This window comes from Carcharodon carcharias, chromosome 4 (genome assembly GCF_017639515.1).
Source record: "Carcharodon carcharias isolate sCarCar2 chromosome 4, sCarCar2.pri, whole genome shotgun sequence".
Lineage (NCBI taxonomy): Eukaryota > Metazoa > Chordata > Chondrichthyes > Lamniformes > Lamnidae > Carcharodon > Carcharodon carcharias.
The window spans coordinates 154422298-154445452 of NC_054470.1; the positions used below are offsets into that span (position 1 = coordinate 154422298).

Consider the following 23155-nt stretch of genomic DNA (forward strand, 5'->3'; position numbering starts at 1 on the left):
GTTTACACAATAGTAACTGCACTTCAAAAATAATACAAAAGCAAAATACTGGGGATGCTGGAAATCTTAAATAAAAACAAAGCATGCTGGAAATACTCAGTGGGTCAGGAAGCATCTGTGGAGTGAAACAGAATTCTGATGAAAGGTAATTTTGACCTGAAATGTTTACTCTGTTTCTCTCCACAAATGCTTGCTGATTATTTTCAGCACTTTTTGTCTTTATTTCAGAAACAATCATCGGCAATCGAGTGCTTTAGCATGTCCTTAAGATACAAGGTTTAATATTAATGTCTTTTTAAAGACACGAGGATTCAGAGATAAAAGAAAGGCCAATACATTTCAAGCATGGTCTCTGTTATAATGTAGAGGATGCAGGAGCTAATTTGTGCACAAGCTCCCACAAACAACGCTGTGATAATGACCAGATCATCTGCTTTCTTGATGTTGATTGAGGCATAAATATTGGCCAGTGAACCTGTGATAATTCCCCTGCTCTTCTCCAAACTAGTGCCATGGGACCTTTTACATCCACCTTAGATCGGGTCCCAGTTTAACATCTCATCTGAAAGATGGCACCTCCAACAGTGCAGCATTCTCTCAGTACAGCAGTGCAGATTCAACCTAATTTTTTTTGCGCTGAAGTTTCTAGAGTGGGATTCTGAACCCACAACCTTCTGAGTCAGAAGCAAGAGTGCTGCCCACTGAGCCACAGTGGAAGGAGGTTTAATGACTTTGACTTAAGAGTCTCTCCTCATAACTTACAATCGCCTTTCCTCAATGAAAGAAAACTCTGGGTTGTTAGAAATATGACCTAATTATTGAATTGCCAAGAGACCTAATGTGATGTGGAGGCAATAAGGTTATTTAACTTTGATTGCAAAGTTACAACTACAAGCCACTGGTTTAAAATTATCAAGTCTGAGCAAGATTACAAATGATTTTCCCCACACAGTAGGCGATATTATGTACAACAAATGCAGGATGAGTGGATTAAATTCTTTAAAAGGTGGAGAAATATCATTGGTATAGAACGAAATAAAGGTGTTATTTAGCGACATTAGTCGTCTCAATTTCTCTGCTCCTCTCACCCATTCTAATCTGTCTCTCTCTGAACTTACTGCACTCTGTTCTCTCAGGTCCAACCCCAACATTGTCATCAAACCTGCTGACAAGGGTGGTGCTGTTGTTGTCTGGCGCACTGACCTCTACCTCGCGGAGGCTGAGCGTCAACTCGCAGACACTTCCTCCTACTTCTCCCTAGACCATGACCCCACCACTGAACATCAAGCCATTGTTTCCAGGACTGTCACTGATCTCATCTCCTCTGGAGATCTTGCTCCCACAGCCTCCAACCTGATAGTCATCCAACCTGGGACGGCCCGCTTCTACCTCCTACTCAAAATCCACAAACAGAACTGTCCCGGGAGACCGATCGTGTCAGCTTGCTCCTGCCCCACGGAACTAATTTCTCGTTATCTTGACTCCCTTCTCTCTCCCCTTGTCCAGTCCCTTCCCACCTACATCCGTGATTCCTCTGACACCTTACATCACATCAACAATTTCCAGTTCCCTGGCCCCAACTGCTTCCTCTTCACCATGGACGTCCAATCCCTCTACACCTCCATCCCCCACCAGGATGGTCTGAGGGCCCTTAGCTTCTTCCTCGAACAGAGGCCCAAACAATCCCCATCCACCACTACTCTCCATCTGGCTGAACTTGTTCTCACACTGAACAATTTCTCCTTTAACTCCTTTCACTTCCTCCAAATAAAAGGTGTGGCTATGGGTACCTGCATGGGCCCCAGCTATGCCTGTCTCTTTATGGGGTATGTGGAACATTCCTTGTTCCAGTCCTACTCCGGCCCCCTTCCACAACTCTTTCTCAGGTACATCGATGATTACTTCGGTGCTGCTTCATGCTCTCGTCGGGACTTGGAAAAATTTATTAATTTTGCTTCCAATCTCCACCCCTCCATCATTTTCACATGGTCCATCTCTGACACTTCCTTTCCCTTCCTTGACCTCCGTCTCAATCTCTGGTGATAGACTGTCCACCAATATCCATTACAAGCCTACCAACTCCCACAGCTACCTTGACTACAGCTCCTCACACCCTGCTTCCTGTGAGGACTCCATTCCATTCTCTCAGTTCCTTCGCCTCCGTCGCATCTGTTCTGATGATGCTACCTTCAAAAACAGTTCCTCTGACATGTCCTCCTTCTTCCTTAACCGAGGTTTTCCACCCACGGTCGTTGACAAGGCCCTCAACCATGTCCGGCCCATCTCCCGCGCATCCGCCCTCATGCCTTCTCCTCCCTCCCAGAAACATGATAGGGTCCCCCTTGTCCTCACTTATCACCCCACCAGCCTCCGCATTCAAAGGATCATCCTCCACCATTTCCGCCAACTCCAGCATGATGCCACCACCAAACACATCTTCCCTTCACCCCCCTGGTGGCATGCCATAGGGATCGTTCCCTCTGGGACACCCTGGTCCACTCCTCCATCAACCCCTACTCCTCAACCCCCATCTATGGCACCTCCCCATGCCCGTGCAAAAGATGCAACACCTGCCCCTTCACTTCCTCTCTTCTCACCGTCCAAGGGCCCAAACACTCCTTTCAAGTGAAGCAGCATTTCACTTGCATTTCTCCCAACTTAGTCTACTGTATTCGTTGCTCCCAATGTGGTCTCCTCTACATTGGAGAGACCAAACGTAAACTGGGCGACCGGTCTGTCCGCAAGAATGACCCAAACCTCCCTGTCGCTTGCCATTTTAACACTCCACCCTGCTTTCTTGCCCACATCTGTCCTTGGCTTGCTGCATTGTTCCACTGAAGCCCAATGCAAACTGGAGGAACAGCACCTCATCTTCCGACTAGGCACTTTACAACCTTCCGGACTGAATATTGAATTCAACAACTTTAGATCTTGAACTCCCTCCTCCATCCCTACCCTTTCTGTTTCTTCCCCCTTCCTTTTGTTTTTTCCAATAATTTATATAGATTTTTCTTTTCCCACCTATTTCCATTATTTTTAAAACTTTTATGCCCTGCTAGGCTTTCCACCCCACCCCCACTAGAGCTATACCTTGAGTGCCCTACCATCCATTCTTAATTAGCACATTTGTTTAGATAATATCACCACCTTCAACACCTCTGTGTTCTTTTGTTCTTTTGTCTGTGACCTCTTTTGATGATCTGCTCCTATCACTGCTTGCTTGTCCCTACAACCACACCAGCCCCCCACTTCTCCAACCTCCCCCCCCAACCCCCCCCTTAAACCAGCTTATATTTCACCCCTTTCCTAAGATTCACTCTGTTCTGTTGAAGGGTCATGAGGACTCAAAATGTCAACTCTTTTCTTCTCCGCCGATGCTACCAGACCTGCTGAGTTTTTCCAGGTAATTCTGTTTTTGTTTTGGATTTCCAGCATCCGCAGTTTTTTGTTTTTATCTCTTTGTTTATCACCAGTTCGCTTCAATGTCTATACAGAAGCAATGATTAAAGGAGCATCTGAAGACACAGAATCTGGTGTTAAGACTGGGGGTTGAATGATATCAGTTAGATTTGCAGATGACAAATCACTTGTAGCAAGCACAGAAGAAGGATTACAACAACCTGTAGATAGATTAGTATTAGCAGGCATGAACTTTGGAATGAAAGTGAACATTGGCAAAACCAAAGTGATGCATATCTCAAAATCGCCATGAAATATTCATATGTTCATAGACAGAAAAGAACTAGAACAGGTTCAAGATTTCAAGTATTTAGGAAGCATAATATCTAAAGATGGAAGGTGCAATAAAGAATCAAGGATAGTGATGCGAAAGGCTGTATTTAGCAAGAGACAATTGCTAACCAGAAAGCTGAATAAACAACTCAAGAAGCACCTTGTAAGGAGCTTGATTTGTGGTGACGTTTTATATGGCTTTGAGACTTCAACCTTTTGGAAAGAGGAGACTAATTTGCTAAATAGCTTTGAAATGTGAGTTTGGAGGAGAATGGAAACGATCAGCAGGATGGAAAAAGTAATAAATGACAAAAGTGCTGGGAATGTAATCGTGAGAAAGCAGAGAGACTGAGAGTCTTAAAAGGAAATGGACTAGTAAGAGAACTTATGGAGGGAAGATTTCAAGTAAGTAGAGGAATAGGAAGAAAGAGACTATCAATGCTGGACGGCTTGAAAATTGGAGGAAGTTATTGGAAAATGAAAAGACTGACTCAGGACAGAGACATGAGCCATAGACCTGCCTTTGGGCAGAGCACACATGATGATGAGAATGAGATAAAGAAATGTGAATCAAGAGAATTTTGGAGGACAGGTTAATCAATGGAGATATGAATATGAACAATCTTGACTTTGCATGATATGGTTGGTTGTAGATTGTCTTGACGGAGTAGGTTGGATGGGCCAATTGAGGGAACTTGACAGGGTGGATGCTGAGAGGATGTTTCCCCCAGGGGGAGAGACCATTACTAGGGGACACAGCTTAAAAATAAGGGGTCTCCCATTTGAGACGAGATGAGAATTTTTTTTTTCTAGGAGATTTGTGAGTCTGTGGAACTCTCTTCTCCAGAGAGCAATAGAAGGAGGGCCATTGAATATTTTTAAGCCAAAGGTAGATAAATTCTTGGCTAACAATGGAGTCAAAGAGTATAGGGGGTAGGCAGGAAAATGGCATTGAGTCCACAATAAGATCAGCCAAGATCTTATTGAATGGTAGAGCAGGTTCGAGGAGCCGAGTGGTCTACTTCTGATCCTAACTTGTACGTGCGTATGCTATTTCTTGCTCCATAATTTGGGAATGGCCAACACAGTAGAGATATGATATTGCAAAGATTGATGACTAACTCAATGCCATCCTCAATAAGGATAGGAAGGACCCACAACAGAAACACTTAATTCAACATCAAATGATCAAATCAATTCTAACCTGGCATTTAAAAAGAAAAAAGTGGTGCTTTTACGGAAGATACGTCATTCAAGAACCTTCACTGCAACATGTAATTTCACATTAGCCCAGTGTTTATAGGCTAACCTTAACTAAATGTTTGAGGTAGCACCCTTGGTGGAATTAAATGATTTATAGTTAGAACGTTTGATTAACTATTCTATTTTAGAGGTATATCCTGTCATAATCATAGTCCTAACCATTATAACAAATTGAAGGTAAACGCTCAAGTCAAATTGAGCAATGGTGACACTTTTGCTATTTCAATTGCAATGCAATTTTGCAGCAATCACTAAGTTTCACTTACACTTCTATGCCTTGTCCATTGTGGAACCCTATAATTCTAAATCATTTACAGTAGGAAATTATTGTAATGCATTACTCTTAAAAGTAATCACAACTGCATATTTAAAAGATCAGCAATCATTTTTGTTTTGAACTTAGATCGCACTCCTTACATTAAACTAATTTTGACGACTTTAATTATGAGAGACTAATTGTGAGAGGGATAGAATTTTGTGGTTTATTTCATTTTTGACAAAAAGCACTATACAAATTGTACTGTTAATTTATATTAAAGCAATTAGAGTTTATACATGAATTTATTTGGAGAATAAGTGTTGAACTAAATTATTGAATAAATATAATTCAATAGATTCTTCTCAAATTCAAAACATTAATTGAGAAAGACAGAGGAAGTGCGTGTTTATCAATATTTCTTAGTTACCTTGTTCTGTCCCTTAACACTGTTGTGTAAAAGAAGGTTGGGAAGACAACATTTTGGAGTGGCTTTTAACTTCCACAAGGTGGGAGGCAATTCAAATATAATGTGGAGCTTACTTCATTCCAGTCCCGATCTAGCTCATTGCAATTTAAAAGAAAATTAATTGACATCATCAGGGCCCAAACTGCCATTTTAACCTGAGACTTGAGTGGGAGAGAAGTGGCTGTTTCTCCAGCAGCCCAAACCAGCCAGGGACAGAGCTAGTACCAGGCAGGGACCCGGAAGGTAAGTTTGAAACATTTTTTTTTGAGTTTCCTTGCTGGCCAAAAGAAGCAGAAGTCCTTTTCTCACAAGGAAACCTTAAGCCACGTCCTCCTCTCCTCCCCGATTGACTTCCCTCTGGAGCACTAACCTTGTGCTGAGGGCTGTTCCCCTGGGGTTCCAATGGCAGCTTCCTGTCATCTTAGTTTCCTAGTCAGATAGTCGCTTCTCGCTGACTTTCTGGCCTTTTTGGTCGGGAAGTCAGCAAGTGGTAAGTTAATGAGGCTGGCCACTAATACCAGCCAAACCTGCTCACTAAAGCCCTCTCATGCTGCTCGCTTCACTGTGTTCCTGCTGAGGAGTTAAAATCACCTCTTTGCGTAGAATTCCTCTCAGATGGCAACATGCATGTGATGCTCACAACCAAGTGTTCATATTACTATCATTAGATTAGAACCTGTTGATGTCATTTGAGAGGGAGTTTTAATGCAAAATGTCTGTCTGAAACCTGTAGCTGTAAAGAACATAACTTCATTTTACAATTATATAAAAAAATCACAATGGTTTTCATTAAAATGCCTCAGAAAAATAGAAAGGCATTGATTTAAAGCACTGCTTGATCAAGCGTGATGCAGACAATATTTTCCTTTAACAGCGCACTGTTTGCTTTATCTGCTTTAAAAATCTATTCACTATTGAAAGTCTATGAACAACTTCAAATTTAAATACACCTAGGAAATGTACTGTAATTCACTTATCTGCACTTTCAATTTTCAATCTGAATATGGTAACAGACGCACTCATTGATTTATGAAGAATTCGCATAAAATTAGCATAAAAGCACTCATGAACATATTGAGATGCCCTGAGGACGTTATAAATCACTTGTTAACGCAAGTTCTTTCCACTGCATCTTAGAATATCTCTTGCTAAATTTCAAAAAATTATTTTTTTGGATGCATGCAAGCAATCACTAGATTTTAAAAACTGCACATAATTCATTAACCTGAGTTTCACAACTCCACCAAAGTTCTCCAAGATTTGTGAACTATAGTAAAGAGAATTGGTAGGCACCAATCTGACCTGCTACTGTCGATCGGCTGCAATGTCACCCTTCATTTTCACAAGCATGATGTTTTTAAAAAAGGCAGCAGTTGGCCTCCAGAGACAACACAATGGAAACACGTCCCTACAACATCTTACTTTTTTCAGCAACATCTTCATATGCAGTTTTTTTTGCTGCCAACACTAGCACTAATGATTATAGAAGCAGCCGTGATTTAATTTAAAAACTCTAAATATTATTTTAAATTCTGCTGAGAAATTATGAGAGGATGAGGAGCAAGGTTGACACAGGTCTCTTTCTTGCTGACGTATGGTTCTTTCCTCTCAGTGTCACCCAGAGACAGGTAGAGGCTCGTTTTCACATCAAATCACTTCTGTTCCATGTTTTAAAAGTATTCTATGTGGGGAACCTAGATGGTAAACAATTGGTTTCCTTGCTGAGCACTTGTCCATCAAAGTGACAGGAGAACCCATCCTGGGGGGAATAACCTAGGGAGACATTTTCTATACTTCAATTTGAACAATGTCATTAACTACAGGGGCTGGAATTATTGTTTTACCAATCCTGCAACAAGCACTTTCTTATCTTGCTCTAAACCCCAACATTATAATTTATTCATTTGACATACATCTCATTTCATTTTCCACTTCCCCAAGGTGACCATTCTGAAAATTTTAAGAACCAAGGACTGCCCTGATGACCTAGGGAATAAATGCACCATGTGACATGGTACTGAGCAAGAATGAGCCAGTTTTGAATCCTTGGTCTGTGCTGAATTAGATAATCTGAACTAAAGTGATGGTGGAGCATAATATTTTGCCTCTATGTTAGAGTTGGAAAGAGAATAGAACAAAATTCTCACCTCTGCTCTATATTAACTTCTGCTACAAAGTTTCAAAAATGGACAGACATCATGCCAGAGTCAGACAGGGTTGTGATGCCATTTTTTGGGAAATGATTGACATCAAGATGGATATTAAATGCTTCACCTATCTCACACATATACCAATTAAAAGAAAAAAGCAACGTAAAAACTCAATTAAAGACCTATAACCTCATTTTGAATAAAGCTCCATAGTGGAAGGAAAGAAATATAATATGAAAAATATCACTAGTCATGGGGCTGTCTATAACTCAGTCCTAAGATTATGTTGTTCACCGGTATAAGACTAAATTATTTATTTTGCTATGCATACTCATATGATTTCCATGTCTTTAAGCTACAATTGTTAACACAGGAGTGAGTTGCAGGAACGTTCTAAATTCACACCATGGCTTCAATCCTAAAGCATTGCATAATGCATTAAATCTGTTACTGTAAAGTTCTCCTTTCTGAAAGAACATATCAGCAACAGCTTGCATTTTTATAGCACCTTTACCTTCGTAAAACATCCCAAGTTGCTTCATGTGAGTGTCATCAGGGTAAATTTGACACTGAGTCACATAAAGAGACATTAGGACAGGTGACCAAAAGTTTGATTAAAGAGGTAGGCTTTAAGGAGCATCTTAAAGGAAGAGAGTGAGAGATAGAGAGGCAGAGAAGTTTAGGGGGCGGTTCAAGGCCTTAGCATCTGAACAACAAGTAGAAAGAAGGGTGACAAAATGCTGTAGCTCAATTGGCAACAATTTTTGTGTACAAAACACTATACATCAAAAATAATATACTGGCTATGCAAAATACTTCAGAATGTCCTGATAACATCAAAGGTGTAATATAAACACAAATTCAAAGAAAAAACTTGCATGGAAATAGTGCCTCATCCTAAAATCACTCCATAATCAACTGCTTTTTTTTAAGAAGGTGCAATTGTTGCCATTTTGTAAGTTTCATAAATAGGAAGTAAGAAGAACATAGGAACATAGAAATTAGGAGTAGGCCATTTGGCACATGGAGCCCACTGTGCCATTCAAACAGATCATGGCAGATCATTTACCTGTACATCATTTTTCCCCACTTTTCCCATAGCCTTTGTTGTCATTAGTATCCATAAATCTATCAATTTCTGTCTTGAACATGCTCAATGATTGAGTTCCCACAACCTTCTGGGGTAGAGAATTCCAAAGATTCACCACCCTCTAAATGAAGAAATTCCTCCTCATCTCAGTCTTAAATGGCTTGCACCTTATTCTGAGACTGTATCCCCTGGTTCCAGAATCATCAGCCAGGGGAACATCCTATCAACATCTACCTTGTCACGCCCTGTAAGAATTTTGTAAGTTTCAAGGAGATCACCTCTCATTCTTTGAAACTCTTGAGAATATAGGCCCAGTTTCCTCAATCTGCCTTCATAAGACAATCTTGCCATCCCAGGGATTAGTCTGGTGAAGCTCTGTTGCACTCCCTCAATGGCAAGTACATCCTTCCTTAGAAGAATAACTAGTTAATCTGTTGTTTGAAGATATTAGTTTAAGGATAAATGTCAGTCAGGCCACTAGGCATGCTCTTTGCTCTTCTTAAGTGCCATGGGATCTTTAATTTCCAGCCAAACAAGCAAATAGGGCAGCAGTTTAGTACCCCATCTGAAAGATGACACCTTTGACAATGGAGTACTGCGTTGAAAACCAGCCTAAATTACATGCTAAAGTCCTAAAATAGAGTTTGAACTGTTGACTGGGAGGCAAATGATAGAAATATATTACAAAATAGTAAAGAAAACTTTAAGATAAAAACAAAAAAACTGCGGATGCTGGAAATCCAAAACAAAAACAGAATTACCTGGAAAAACTCAGCAGGTCTGGCAGCATCGGCGGAGAAGAAAAGAGTTGACGTTTCGAGTCCTCATGACCCTTCGACAGAAAGAGCATTAAAGCCATAGTGTACAGTGAAGGTTCACCAGGATGATATATCATAGCTTTAAATCTTGAGATGTTGGTACTACTACTTGTAACGGAGCAGAAAAGATGAAGAGGAAATTTAATATGTTTTTTTTAAATTGTGAAGAGGTTTTGATAGAATAAATAGGGAAAGACTGTTTCTTTTGGTTGGGGGTTAAGTAACAAGGGGTCATCAATTTAAAGTTATGGCCAAGAGAGTGAAAAGAGAGATTGGGAAAAATGTCTTTATCCAGTCATTAGAGAAAGGAATGCCTTGCCGCAGGGAATAATTGAGGCATTAGGGGAAGGGTATAGAAACATTATACATCCTCATGATTTTCCATTCCAGTGACTTCAGCAGAAAGGGAGATGTGTTAAGGTTTATAATGGGCAGCTGATCAATAACATCCATTTCAGAGCACCCCCCACTCCCTCAATAACTTAAATAAACTCCTGTGTTATAAACCTCTTTTTTATTGACCTATTGCCTCTGCGCTACCCAAAATTCTGTACATAATCTCAGTTAGTCTATTTTGAACTGACACCCAGTATTCAACAGGAAAGCTTTCAATAATTTGTTTTTCATTACTTTACCAGCCTGCACTCCATCTGACACATTTGCTAAGTGCTATTTCAATGCAAAGTTGTACAACCAGAAAATTCTGTTCCTACCCTCTGGGCCTTGCACCTTTAGTATGTCTCTGAGATTCTCTTGCTAAAGACAAAAGTAACTTCCATTTATATAGTTCCTCATCATGGTCACAGGATGCTCATAAACACTTCAAGTGTAGTTGCTGCTGTTGTGAGAATAAATGTAGGAGTCAATAAGTACATTGCAAGGTCCTAGAAACAGCTATGAGATAAAGGATCGAATAACTTGTCTTTGGCAGTGCTGATTGAAAGAAGAAAATTTACCAGGACAGCAGGAAATGTGTGTGATCTTTTACATCTGCCTAATAGGCAAATGGTACTTTAGCTTAACATCTTACCTGTAAAATACATTTGATAATGCAGAACTCCCTCCGTACTCGAGTTAAACATTGGCCTAGCTCATGTCCCTCAACTGAGGGGCCTTAAACCTACAATCTTCTGACTCAAGAAGAGATAATGTGAACAAACAAGCTGACTTGGCACAGATAAATTGCAATTAGATGTTTCCAACATGTATAGTACATCTATAAACTAGTTTCCCATAGACACACAGATAAGATTATTTGCACACTGAAATAAACTTGATATAACCTGCTATATTCAGTCTCCTTAATTCATTAAAATGATTAAATTAATTACATAGCAGAATAATGCCAGATTAGACCATCAATAAATGCAGCTTATGTTTTTGATTACATAGTTACTGTACTATAAAACTACTCTTCAATCTTCAGCTTTCTTGTGCTTCAGGCTTTCTGGTGCTTTCAGTTTTGTATTTCACTACACTGGCCTTTCTGTGTTCCTTGTAGCCTTGACCTTCTAAATTCGATCACGTCTTCCGGTTACTTACTTTGCTACCTCTGTATTCAAAGGTGGACAAATCACTTTTTCTTTGGTGAGAATGAGGTAATCATCAGTAGCTCAGGTGTCAGTGTGGCTGAACACAGAGACCACAGACTGTATGTCAGAAGGAAATAGTACCGTGCCAGTTACCAGAAAAGGCTCTTAAAAATCAAGGAAAACCAAACCAGTAATGCAGGAGTTGATTTTCCTTTTCCCTGTATGGGAAAACAAGTGGGTTTCTGTTTAGCATGCATGGACAGTCAAATGTTGAAATATGCATCCTGCTTTAGCACTGCAAATTGCTTTGTGTTTCATGCAGTTATAAGCTAGACTAGAGCAAATACGACCTCCCATATTTTTTTCCAATTAATTCTATTATTATGGGTATCACTAGCAAGGCCATCTGATCATCAGTCTAGTATTTCATAACAGGAGTCCACGCTACCACATCGTTCTTGGAAAAAATACAAAACTTTTTCCAAGTCATAATTAGTACCAACTTTCCTTTTTATATCCTGCAATCGATTTTGCACACTTTAAAATAGTAATTGGACAGACACCAGCAAAATTTGGATACTGAAGAACTTATGGATAAATAGTGCCATCTTATATGCCATTGACCCAAAACCAGGAAAGCATAAGATTCAATCCCAACTGTGTGATCAGTTAGTTGCTGCTACCAAGACAATAAGAATGCTATAATTGGCCTTTGTGGCCCTGGACGAGGGAAGAGAGAAATTGTCAAACCTTCACCAATTTGTCAATAAATATGGAAGCATAATCTAGTGACCCCCTCCAAAAACTGTGCATGGGTGAATTCTGGGTGCGAGTCCAACCAGGCTTAGTTGTGATATCTCCTCTTGTAATAATCCCTCATTACTTATTACTGAAATTTACTCATGAAGCATGCAACTTTTAGGAGATAGGAGAGGCGTGTTAGAGCCTGTGTATCCATGGGGACAGGAGAAAACTGGGGAGAGAAAAAAGTATACACAGCTGCAGGTATACTTCTGGTACATACACTTGAATGGGAAAAAAATGCACAAAACCAGCCAAAGCCTCAATAACATTCTGGAAGGTGGAAAAAGTCACAAAGATCAGATTCATATTCATCCAATGCTTATGTATTTGACAGTTGGAAATTTGATGATTAATGAGGTGGCTTCTTAAGTTTAGCACTCCCAAGTACTCTTCCTTCTCCATGTTAGCTCTCACACTGCAATGAAGTCAAGACTTACATTACATTCTCTCCTTGAAATCCAAAATCATGGAATTTCTTACCCCTCCAGATTTTTTTTCAGATTTTTAAAAACCCAAGTTTGGCATCAATACTTTTTGTTTTATCTCATTTTCAGTTTTATTCTTCTCAATCTAAGTGTCCTGTACTTGGGGCCCTGGCCCTTCCACCTTGGTTTCCCATTTGGAGATGGGGAGGAAACACTCTCCTCAAAAAAAAACACACACATTTCGGCTTCAATTTCTCTGAAGAAAACACTCAATGACCTTTGAAGGGGATAAGATGGTCTTGCAATGATTAGCAGAAGTGGCTTAGCTGGTTTGTTTTAAATTGATAGAGGTGATATATCAAGGTTATTGGACACACAGCTAAGTGCAAGAACATAAAATGGAGCAAGACAGAATTTTATATTGTGTGCATTATCCATGACTTCTAAAAATTGTCACATAAAAGCCATGATTTATCAGTGTTCAGTAATAAACAACTGAACACTAGCATTTTCATTTTATGACTACTGTTTGCTCGTTCTTATGTTTGATATAAACCATGTGTCAACTGATCTAAGAAATTATCTGAATCAGGCTTGAATTAGGCACAGCATTGTTTAACAGGGAATAAAATTGAAAATGCAATCCAATAAAAGGGTATTATCCAATTTTTAAGCTCATGGTATCCCCATAAAAGACAATCAATAACTAATAACTAATCATTTTCCGATAACTTATTACACTTATTACTAATAACATTTTGTTATAATAATCTGAAACTCACATTATATTGCAAGAACTTTGTAGCCCTGCAAATAACTTGAGAGAATATCACAACTGTTAAATTTCTATGAAGGTTGTACTCTCCACATGGCTTTAAAGTTAGTTCTAATCACTTTAGAAAATATCTATCCTCTTTAATATAACAGCTGATCAAATAGGGTTTTCTGCAAATGATTGGCTTTTTATTTTCAATTCATAGATGTTAATTTACGTTCACTGTGAGATTAAAGTGTTATGATCTATATACAGATGTTCAGATTGAATTAGTTTATGGAAAATGCATATTTCCACTTTGCAGATATCAATCAGCAAGACTTAACAAATTATTACTATTGCTTTATAACTTTGGAAAAGGAATGAAAAAAATGCACATAATGCAATTCATGATACAATTTAATCAACTTAGCAGGTCAACATGGTCACTTTTACAAAAGGTGGAGCATAACTAAGTTTAAGTTGCGGCTTTTGCTGTTAATCTGGCTTCTCTCTCTTGGCGAGCCTTCTCTCTCAACTCTTTTTCTCTCTGAATCAGTGCAGCACGTTCTTCTTCCCACTTTTCTAACTTCCTCTCGTAATTAAGGATCTCACCAGCTTCAGATGATGGGAGATTTTCTTTGACAAGCTTGTCTGTCAGAGTCAATAGACTTTCTGCTTCAATCTTTCCAAGAGACTCCAGCTCTGCATAAAGTTTCTATCAGAAGGAACCAAACACATATGTTACCACCTGTAGAATATAAATCTAGAAAGGAGTTTCCATTAGTCTACAATGAGGTGCACAGAAACAGAATTGGGAACCGACAAAGCATAAGAAAATTTGTGAATGCGATGAGCAAGCAATTTGTTCTTGACATCAGCACGAACCATGCACCTTCCTTTTGCCTGGTCCCTGTCAAATTAACCAAAGCAATAGTACTGAACTAAGCAGGAGAGTTTGTCTACAAGGGTAAGATAAACGGGTGCATCCATCTTGGAGGAAAGAAAGGATAGCAGAAAGAAATAGACAGACGCACACATACAGAAGGAAGTTACAAAGAATATACAGCACAAAAACAGGCCATCAGCCCAACTGGTCCATTCCAATGGAAATATACATCCAAGCTGCTCCTACTCCTCTTCAGATGGTATCAGAACAAAGGGAAGGAGAAAGGAGGAAGGAGGAAGGAGAAACACGCAGGAGAAACAGAACAGAGAGACACACAGATTGGGATAGGAACATGGCAGCTGGTTCACAATGTGGCAAAATGTGAAGTTATCGACTTTGGTAGGAAAAATAAAAAAGAATCTTTTTTGAATGGTGAGAGACTAGGAAATGTTTACATTCATAGGGACTGGGAATTCTTCGACATAAATTAGTTGGTGAGGCCACACCTAGAGCATGGTGTATAGATTTGGTCTCCTTATCTAAGGATGGACTTACTTGTGTGGGTGTAATGAAGGTTCACTAGATTGGTTCATAGAATGAGGGGATTATTGTATGGACAGAGATTGAGTAGATTAGGCCTTTATTCCCTGGAGTTCAGAAGAATGAGAGGTGATCTAATTGAAACATGTAAAATTCTTAAGGGACTTGACAAGGTAGATGCTGAGAAAATTGCCCTGGCTGGGGAATTAAGAACACGGGAGTACAGTCTCAGAATAAGGGGTTGACTGATTGGATTGAGATAAGGAGAAATTTCTTCACTCAGAGGATTATGGATCTTTGGAATCCTCTATACCAGAGATGAGTGGATCCCCAGTCATTGAGTATATTCAAGCCAGAGATAGATAGATTCATGGGTACAATAACGCTTCTATGACCAACTTTCTAAATCAGTATGGTTGTAACCCAGCAAGGAAGGAAGCAGTGCTAGGCCAAATCCTGAGGAATGACGTGGAGGCTGCTTCACTATGGCAGCATTTAGGAAACAGTAATCATAGTATTAGGATCTGAATGGTCATGGAAAAGGACAGGGAAAAATCAAATGTAATACTATTCAGTTAGAGGATGGCTAGTGAGTTGAAAAGGGATCTGGGCTCTGACGGGTTATAATCAGAGATTGGCAGGGTAAAACAGAAAATAAGCAATGGGAGGCCTTTAAAAAGAGATTGCTTGAAAACCAAACCTACACATTCTTGCAAGGGAAAAGGAAGGCATCCAAAAATAGAGCACAGTGGACGATTATAGATGTAGAGATTAAAAAGAAACAGAAAAAAGTTATGGCAAAAGCCATGATCATAACTCAGCAAGGAACTAGCTGAATACAAAAAATACAGAGGGAGAAGTGGAAAAAGGAAATAAGAGAGGCAAAGAGAAAATGTCACAATAGATTTGTAGGTAACATAAAAGGGAACCCAACATATAAATACTAAAACGGTAGTCAAAGGAAGGGTGGGGTTGATTTGGGACCAAAAAGGGGGACTTATGAAGGTAGAGAGGGAGTTACTAAATGACTACTTTGTATCTGTCTTCACTATAGTAAAGCATGCTGACAATGTTTTAGTAAAGGAGGAGATAGTAGAGAAATTGGACGGGATAAAAATGGATAAAGTGGAGACTCTTTAGAGATTGGTAGCACTCAAAATAGTAAGTCATTTGGCCTGGATGGGATGCACCCAAGGTTGCTGAGGAAAGTGGGGGTGAAAATTGCAGAGGCCTTGGCCACAATCTTCCAATCCTCTTTTGATATGGGTGTGTTGCCAGAGAACTGGAGGATTGTAAATGTTACACCCTTGTCCAAATAAAGAAGGAAATCTGGCAACTATAGGTCAGTCAGTCGAATGTTGCCGGTGGGGATATGTTTAGAGGCAATAATCCAGGGCAAAATTCCATAGCATTTGGAAAAATATGGGTGAATAAATGAAAACGAGCATGGATTTGTTAAAGGCAAATCATCTTTAACTAAACTGATTGAGTTCTTTGATGAAGTTACAGAGAGATTTAATGTGAGTAATGCAATGGAGGGGCCCCGATCCGGTTGTTGGGATGAAATGCGGATTGGGAACCTAGAAATATCGGCAGCGGGATCCCAAGGGAGATTTTTGATGAACTGTCCTTTCTGGAGCCCCAGCCAATTAAGAGCCAATCGGTGTGCCCAAGGCTCTGCACAGCAGCAGCCCACTGGGAGAAGTGGGTGCTGCTAATGTAAGTAGGAAAACAAGACCTCTGAGGACTTTAGAAAGAGTAACAATAAAATGTGGTCATAGGTGCCAGACCACCATTGTGGCGGAGGGAACAAAGTATGCAAAGGAACTTTACCAGAATCTACTAGAACTTTAGTTGTGTAGAGGAACAAGAGAAATTGGAATTGGTTCTCATCAGAGCAGAGAAAGTGCATGGGAAATTCGACAGAGGTGTTCAAAATTTTGAGTTTTGAAGGAGTACATGGGGAGAAACTGTTTCCAGTGCCAGAAGAATCAGTAGCCAGAGAAGATTTACTGGAATGGTGCCAGACATAAAGACTTTAGTTGTGTAGAGAGACGAGTGAAACTGGGCCTGTTTTCCAACAGGTAACAGGCTAAGATCCAGAGGCGAGATGAGTAGTTTTTTTTTGATTCAGTAGTTATTATGAGCTGGAATGCACTGCTTGAGAGAGTTTTGGAAGCAAATTCAGTAACGACTTTTAAGAGTGAATTGGATAGATATTGGAACTGGGAAAATCTGTAGAACTGTAGAAGAACAGGCATGTGGGGCTAATTATACAGCTCTTTTGAAGAGGCGCCACAGATATGATTGGCCAAGTGGTCTCCTTCCATGCTGTCTAATTCTATGGTTCTTACCAGCAGGAATCATTGCACATATGTAAAACTAACATTGCACAATTAGGAGCTGCTCTGCACTAAACAGGGGCACTAATTAAAAAACAAAATAAAATCCCCAGAGATTCGCACACTTTCACCACCTACTTTCCCCCTGCACCTCCACACAAACTGCATCTAATTTGGACAAACTGCCTCGCCCTCCCATTGAATGAGATAGTGCTGCTCACTTCGGTCACTGTCATGGTCACACTTTAAAATCTTCACATGCTTTAAACTTACTAACAGCCGGTCTGATCAGGAGTAAAACACTCAGCTGACAGCAGCTGAAAAAATGTTAAGCATGTTCTTTTATTAAATTATCAGAAATCAATTATTTTCCTGAATTTTTAACTAATCTTTAGAGTAACGAAACACAAACATCCACCAGTACTCTCTCGTGACATGCTGGCTCACACCTACTCTTCAACAAACAGTGGAAAATATTGTCCCTAGTGTTTAGAGGCAGCTCAGGTTTTAACTTAAGTTGGAGGCTGCTCATCACAGGAACTCCACAGGGGGGGTTCTTCAGTTCAACAGGCGGAAAGATTAAACATTTTTTTTTGTCTTGGAAAAATGGAAGTTTGTTTACCTCAGATAGTCACAGTCACAGAAAAACAAATGAAACACAGATATATTCGAACAGTCTACAGCACCATATTTAAAACCATGAACTATTCCCCCCATATGTGTGCAGCAAATAAAGTGACAGAAATTATAATGAGCCGCCTTTATGAAAAACATGAATTTCTCAGTTTAACATTATGAATGTCATCATCTTCTGAGTATTAAAGTAAATTGCTAAAATATCACATAGAAACAGGCTCAAATATAGGCAAGCCTGAGCAATGACAAAACATTGATGCAATCTCCTTTCTCGGCTACCAGCCCAAACCAACTAATCCGTCAAATACATTTCTCTGAAATACAGTATGTTGCATACCTTCTCATTCTTACACACCTTGTGATAAAATGTTATAAAATGAATGTATTTTTGTTCCCTTCATTGACTAAATCCCATTTCTCAGTCAATAATGTGTAATTACATCTTGCTTTGCAATAAAGTTTCAACACAACAGCAAATGAATAATTAACTGCAGGGTACCTTTGTGCACTACTCTGAGGTGCAGAGGGGTCTAGGTGTCCTAGTGAATGAATCACAAAAGGCTAGTATGTAGGTACGGCAAATAATTAGGATATAATAAAAATGTTATAATTTATTGCATGGGGAGTTGAACACAAAAGAGAGGTTATGATTCAGTTGTACAGGGCACTAGTGAGACCACATCTGGAGTACTGTGTACAGTATTATTTAAGGAAGGATAGAATGTATTGGAAGCAGTTCAGAGAAGGTTTACCAGTCTAATACCTGGGATGGGCAGGTTGTTTTATGAGGAAAGGTTGGACAGACTAGGTTTGTATCTGCTGGAATTTAGGAGAAGAGGCGGCTTGATTGAAACATATAAGGTCCTGAGGAGTCTTGACAGGATAGGTGTCGAGGGGATGTTTCCTCTTGTGGGGGAATCTAGAACTAGGGGTCACCATTTAAAAATAAGGGGTCACCCATTTAAAACAGAGGTGAGGTGAGATTTTTTCACTCAGAGTCGTGAGTCTTTGGAACTCTCTTCCTGAAAACGTGGTGGAAGCAGAGACTTTGAATATTTTTAAGACAGAGAAGGAAAGATTCTTGGTAGCAAGGGAGTGATAGGTTATCGGGGTAGGCAGGATGCAGCTTTCAGGTTATCAGGTCAGCCATGATCTTATTAAATGGCGGAGCAGGCTCGAGGAGCTGAATGGTCTACTCCTGCTCCTCGTTCGCATGATCGTATGAAGTTTGATCAGTTAGAAATAGTTCAATACAGCACAACATAATGGGCCTTTAAGGAGAGTTGTCATTTTTGGTGGTACAACTATGATTGACCCAAAAAATCTATAACGGCATTTGGCAGATCCCTGCAGAGTAAAAATGCATTGCCTTGGATCTTGCTTTGCTTTCAACATACTATTTCCCATTTGAATCAAAGGCTGGGCACTTTGTAATGAATACTGATGTTATTGATTTGGAAAAAAAAATATTTCCTGATCAGAGTGTCTCTCTAGACTATTTTTTAAATAAAAGCTGAGCTAATGTTATGTTTCTCTGTTAGATATAGTAGAAATCTAAGTGCTTTCATTTGTTGTCAAAGAAGATTTTAAATCAAGCATTTGAGCACAAAATACCTGAGAAAAACAGCCTTCAGTGTCAGAGACACATTTAACACTGGCAAATATTAAGGATATTGGAAGAGTTGTTTGAAAAAAAACATTAAAAGTAAAGCTACATTTTCTTCAGTTGTTACTACATAAAGACATACCTACGAAGGCCTGAGATTAAGTTCTTAAACAAAATAACACATTAAGGATACTGGAATGGAGTATTTAGTGTAACAGTGATCTCCGACTCTCCTGGGACAGTTTCCCAATGTCATTTTGTACAAATTTATCCTGATGCGGTATGATATTTTGTACTAGGAATTCACTTAACTATTTCATTGTATTCAAAATGGAAAGAACATTGTCACTTTTCGAACTACCTTAAATCTGCTCAAGTAGTCTGTAAGCTTTAATTTTTCATTATCATCGTCATCATTGTCATCAAATGCAGCATCTTGTTTTGTTTCCTGTGATTCATCTGTCACCATGGATTCGCCAGTCTCAGATGCTGCTTTCTCCAAAATGGTTGCCATGGCATCCACCTGTAGAAAATGAAGCAAAATTCTCCAGTGACTTCACCAGCTAATAAATCAGCATTTACAGCTGGTGTTTTGGCAAGTAAGCTCCAGTGCACTGATTTACTTTGATTCCTTAGTTGACTAAGACTCCTCGGACTCGTTCAACTTCACCCTAACTATATCAACAATTTTCATGGAATATGTGTGCTGTCTATTTTTCTTTTCATGTGCAACATTTAATATTTATCTGCTTTAAATTTTATCTGTTAGCATTCTGCCAATTAGATATCTTGTTCAATTCATTCTCTGACCTCCTAGTTTAGTTTCATTTGTAAACTAATTTCCTGAATCCAGACCATTTATATATATATTAGAAACAGTTGTCCTCCCAGTATTGAGGTTTGGAAACAGAAAATTTACGACACAGGAGGAGACCATTTAGCCCTTCATGTCGATCCAGCCCAATCCCACATTCCAGGTCTTGGTCTGTTGCCTTGTAGGTTACAGCATTTCAAGTGCATATTAAAACATTTTAAAAAAGCAACCAGCATATTTGCCTCAAACACTTTTAAGAAGTGAATTCCAGACCCCCACCATCCTCTTGGTGGAAAGCTTTTCCTCAACAACATTCCCAATCTTTCTACCACAAACTTTAAATCTATGCTCCTGTTTATTGGCCTCTCTATTAACAGAAATTGGTCCTTCCTATCAACTCTGTGTAGGCCCCTCATAATTAATTCCATTTCAATTAAATCTACCTTCAACTTCCTCTGTTCCAAAGAAGACAACCCCAGTCCAAAAAAACAGCATTGCTGAAATCCAAGTAGACTACATCAAATGTATTGCCCTCATCTACATACCTGGTCACCTCTTTGAAAAATTCAATCAAATTGGTCAGACATGACCTCCCCTTAACAAAACCCTGCTAACTGTCTTTGATTAATCCCTGCCTCTCCAAGTGTAGATTAATTCTCTCCCTCAGAATCACTTCCAATAGTTTCTCCACCACTGAGGTTAGACTGACTGGCCTATAGTTCCCTGGTTTATCCCTTCCTCCCTTCTTGCATAACGGTACTACATTGGCCTCCAGTCCTCTGACACGTCTCCTGTGGCCAGGGAGGTATTGAAAATTATTGCCAGCACCCCTGCTATCTCTTCCCTTGCCTCACTCAACAGCCTGGGATACATTTCATCCGGGCCTGGAGATTTATCTACTTTTAAGCCTACCAGACTACTTAGAACCTCCTCCCTTTCTATGCTAATTTCTTTAATTATATCATAGTCTTTCTGCCTGATTTCCATACCCATGTCGTCCCTCTCAGTTGTGAACACCATAACAAAGTATTCATTTAGAACCCTATCTACGTCTTCCAGCTCCACACACAATTTACCACAATGGCCCTTAATGGGCCCTACTCTTTCCCTAGTTATCCTCTTACTCTTAATGTACTTGTAAAATAACTTTGGATTTTCCTTTATTTTACCTGCCAATGTTTCTTCATGCCCCTTTTTTCCTCTCCTAATTTCCTTTTTAAGCTCCCCTCTACACATTCTATACTCCTCTAGGGCTTCCGCTGTTTTGAGCCCTCAATATCTGCCGCAAGCCTCCCTTTTTCTCTTTATTCAAACCTGTATATCCCTTGACATCCAGGGATCCCTGGATTTGCTGGTCCCACCCTTTGTCTTTACTGGAATATGTTGGCCCTGTACTCCTTCTTGAATGAGTCCCACTACTCTGACGCAGATTTACCTAAAAGTAGCTGCTCCCAGTCCACTCTGGCCAAATCATATTTGATCTTATTAAAATCAGCCTCCCCCCAATTTAGAAGTCAGATTTCTGGCCCATCCTTGTCCTTTTCCATAACAATCTTGAAACTAACAGAGTTATGATCACTATTTGCAAAATGGTCCCCCACTGATACCTCTACCACTTGCCCGGCTTCATTCCCTAAAATTAAGTCCAGGACCTCCTGTGTACTGGCTTAAAACGCTCTCCTGGATGCATTTTAAGAACTCAGCTCCCTCTAAACCTATCACACTATGACTAACCCAGTTAATGTTGGGGAAGTTGAAATCCCCTACTATTACTACCCTATTATTTTTACACTTGTCTGAAATTTGCCTACATATCTGCTCTTCTATTTCTCTCTGACTGTTTGGGGGCCTATAGTACACTCCCAGCAATGTGATTGCTCTTTTTTTGTTTTTAAGTTCTACCCATTTAGCTTCATTTGAGGAGGTTTCTAGGATGACATCCCTCTTTACTACTGTAATTGATCCCTTGATCAATATTGCGATACCCCCTCCTCTTTTAACTCCTTCCCTGTTTCGCCTGAAGACCCTATATCCTAGAATATTGAGCTGCCAATCCTGCCCCTCTCTCAACCATGTCTCTGTGACAGCAATGACATCATACTTCCATGTGTTAATTTGTGCCCTCAACTCATCTGCCTTATTCGTCAGATTCCTTGCATTAAAACAAATACCATCCAACCTTGCCGAACTCCCTTGTGCCTTATTTGGCCTATAATTTCTATGCCTTCGAGATTCAGTTGCTCTCTGTTCTAATTTTGGCTGTGCATCTGCCCCTGCTGAACCTCCTCTCAGGATCCCAACCCCCTGCCAAATTAGTTTAAACCCTCCCCAAAAACACGAGTAAGCCTCTCTGCAAGGATGTTGGACCTATTCCAGTTCAGATACAATCCGTTCGTCTTGTACAGGTCTCACCACACCCAGAAACCAATGTCCCAGAAATCTAAAGCCCTCCTTCCTGCACCATCTCTCCAGCCACATGTTCATCTGGACTAACCTCCTATTTCTATACTCACTAGTATGTGGCACTGGAGGTAATCCAGAGATTACTACCTTTGAGGCCCTGTTTTTTAATCTGCTTCCTAGCTCCCTAAATTCTGCTTGCAGGACCTCATCCCTCTTTATACCTAGGTCGTTGGTACCATTTGTACCACGATCTCTGTCTGTTTGCCCTCCCCCTTTCGAATGCCCTGAAGCCATTCAGTGACATCCTTGACCCTGGCACCAGGGAGGCAACATACCATCCTGGAGTCACGTCTACAGCCACAGAAATGCCCGTCTGTTCCCCATACTATTGAGTCTACTATCACTATTGCTCTTCCTCTCTTTTTCCTCCCCCATCTGTGCAGCTGAGCCACTCAGAGTGCCATGAGCATGGCTGTACTCTCCAGAGGAACCGTCACTCTCACCGTTTTCCAACACAGAAAAATGGTTCTCAAGCGAGATGCACCCTGGGGATTTCCTGACTACCTGTCTGATACCTTTCTTCTGACTAATGGTCACCCATTCCCTCTCTGTCTACACCCCTTGTGGGGTGA

At 40.0% G+C, this 23155-nt stretch overlaps 1 protein-coding gene across 2 annotated transcripts in view; it reads right to left on the bottom strand.

Moving 5' to 3' along the window:
* Positions 1-13695: 13695 nt before the first annotated feature.
* mrps27 (mitochondrial ribosomal protein S27) overlaps positions 13696-23155 on the bottom strand; it is a 106421-nt gene continuing 96961 nt past the window's right edge. For both annotated transcript variants that reach the window (XM_041186341.1, XM_041186344.1), the window contains exons 10-11: positions 19668-19829; positions 13696-14011 (exon numbers count right to left, since the gene is read on the bottom strand). In XM_041186341.1, coding sequence (XP_041042275.1) covers positions 13772-14011; positions 19668-19829 — 402 coding nt within the window. In that variant the 3' untranslated portion in view covers positions 13696-13771. The remainder of the gene's footprint in view (positions 14012-19667; positions 19830-23155) is intronic.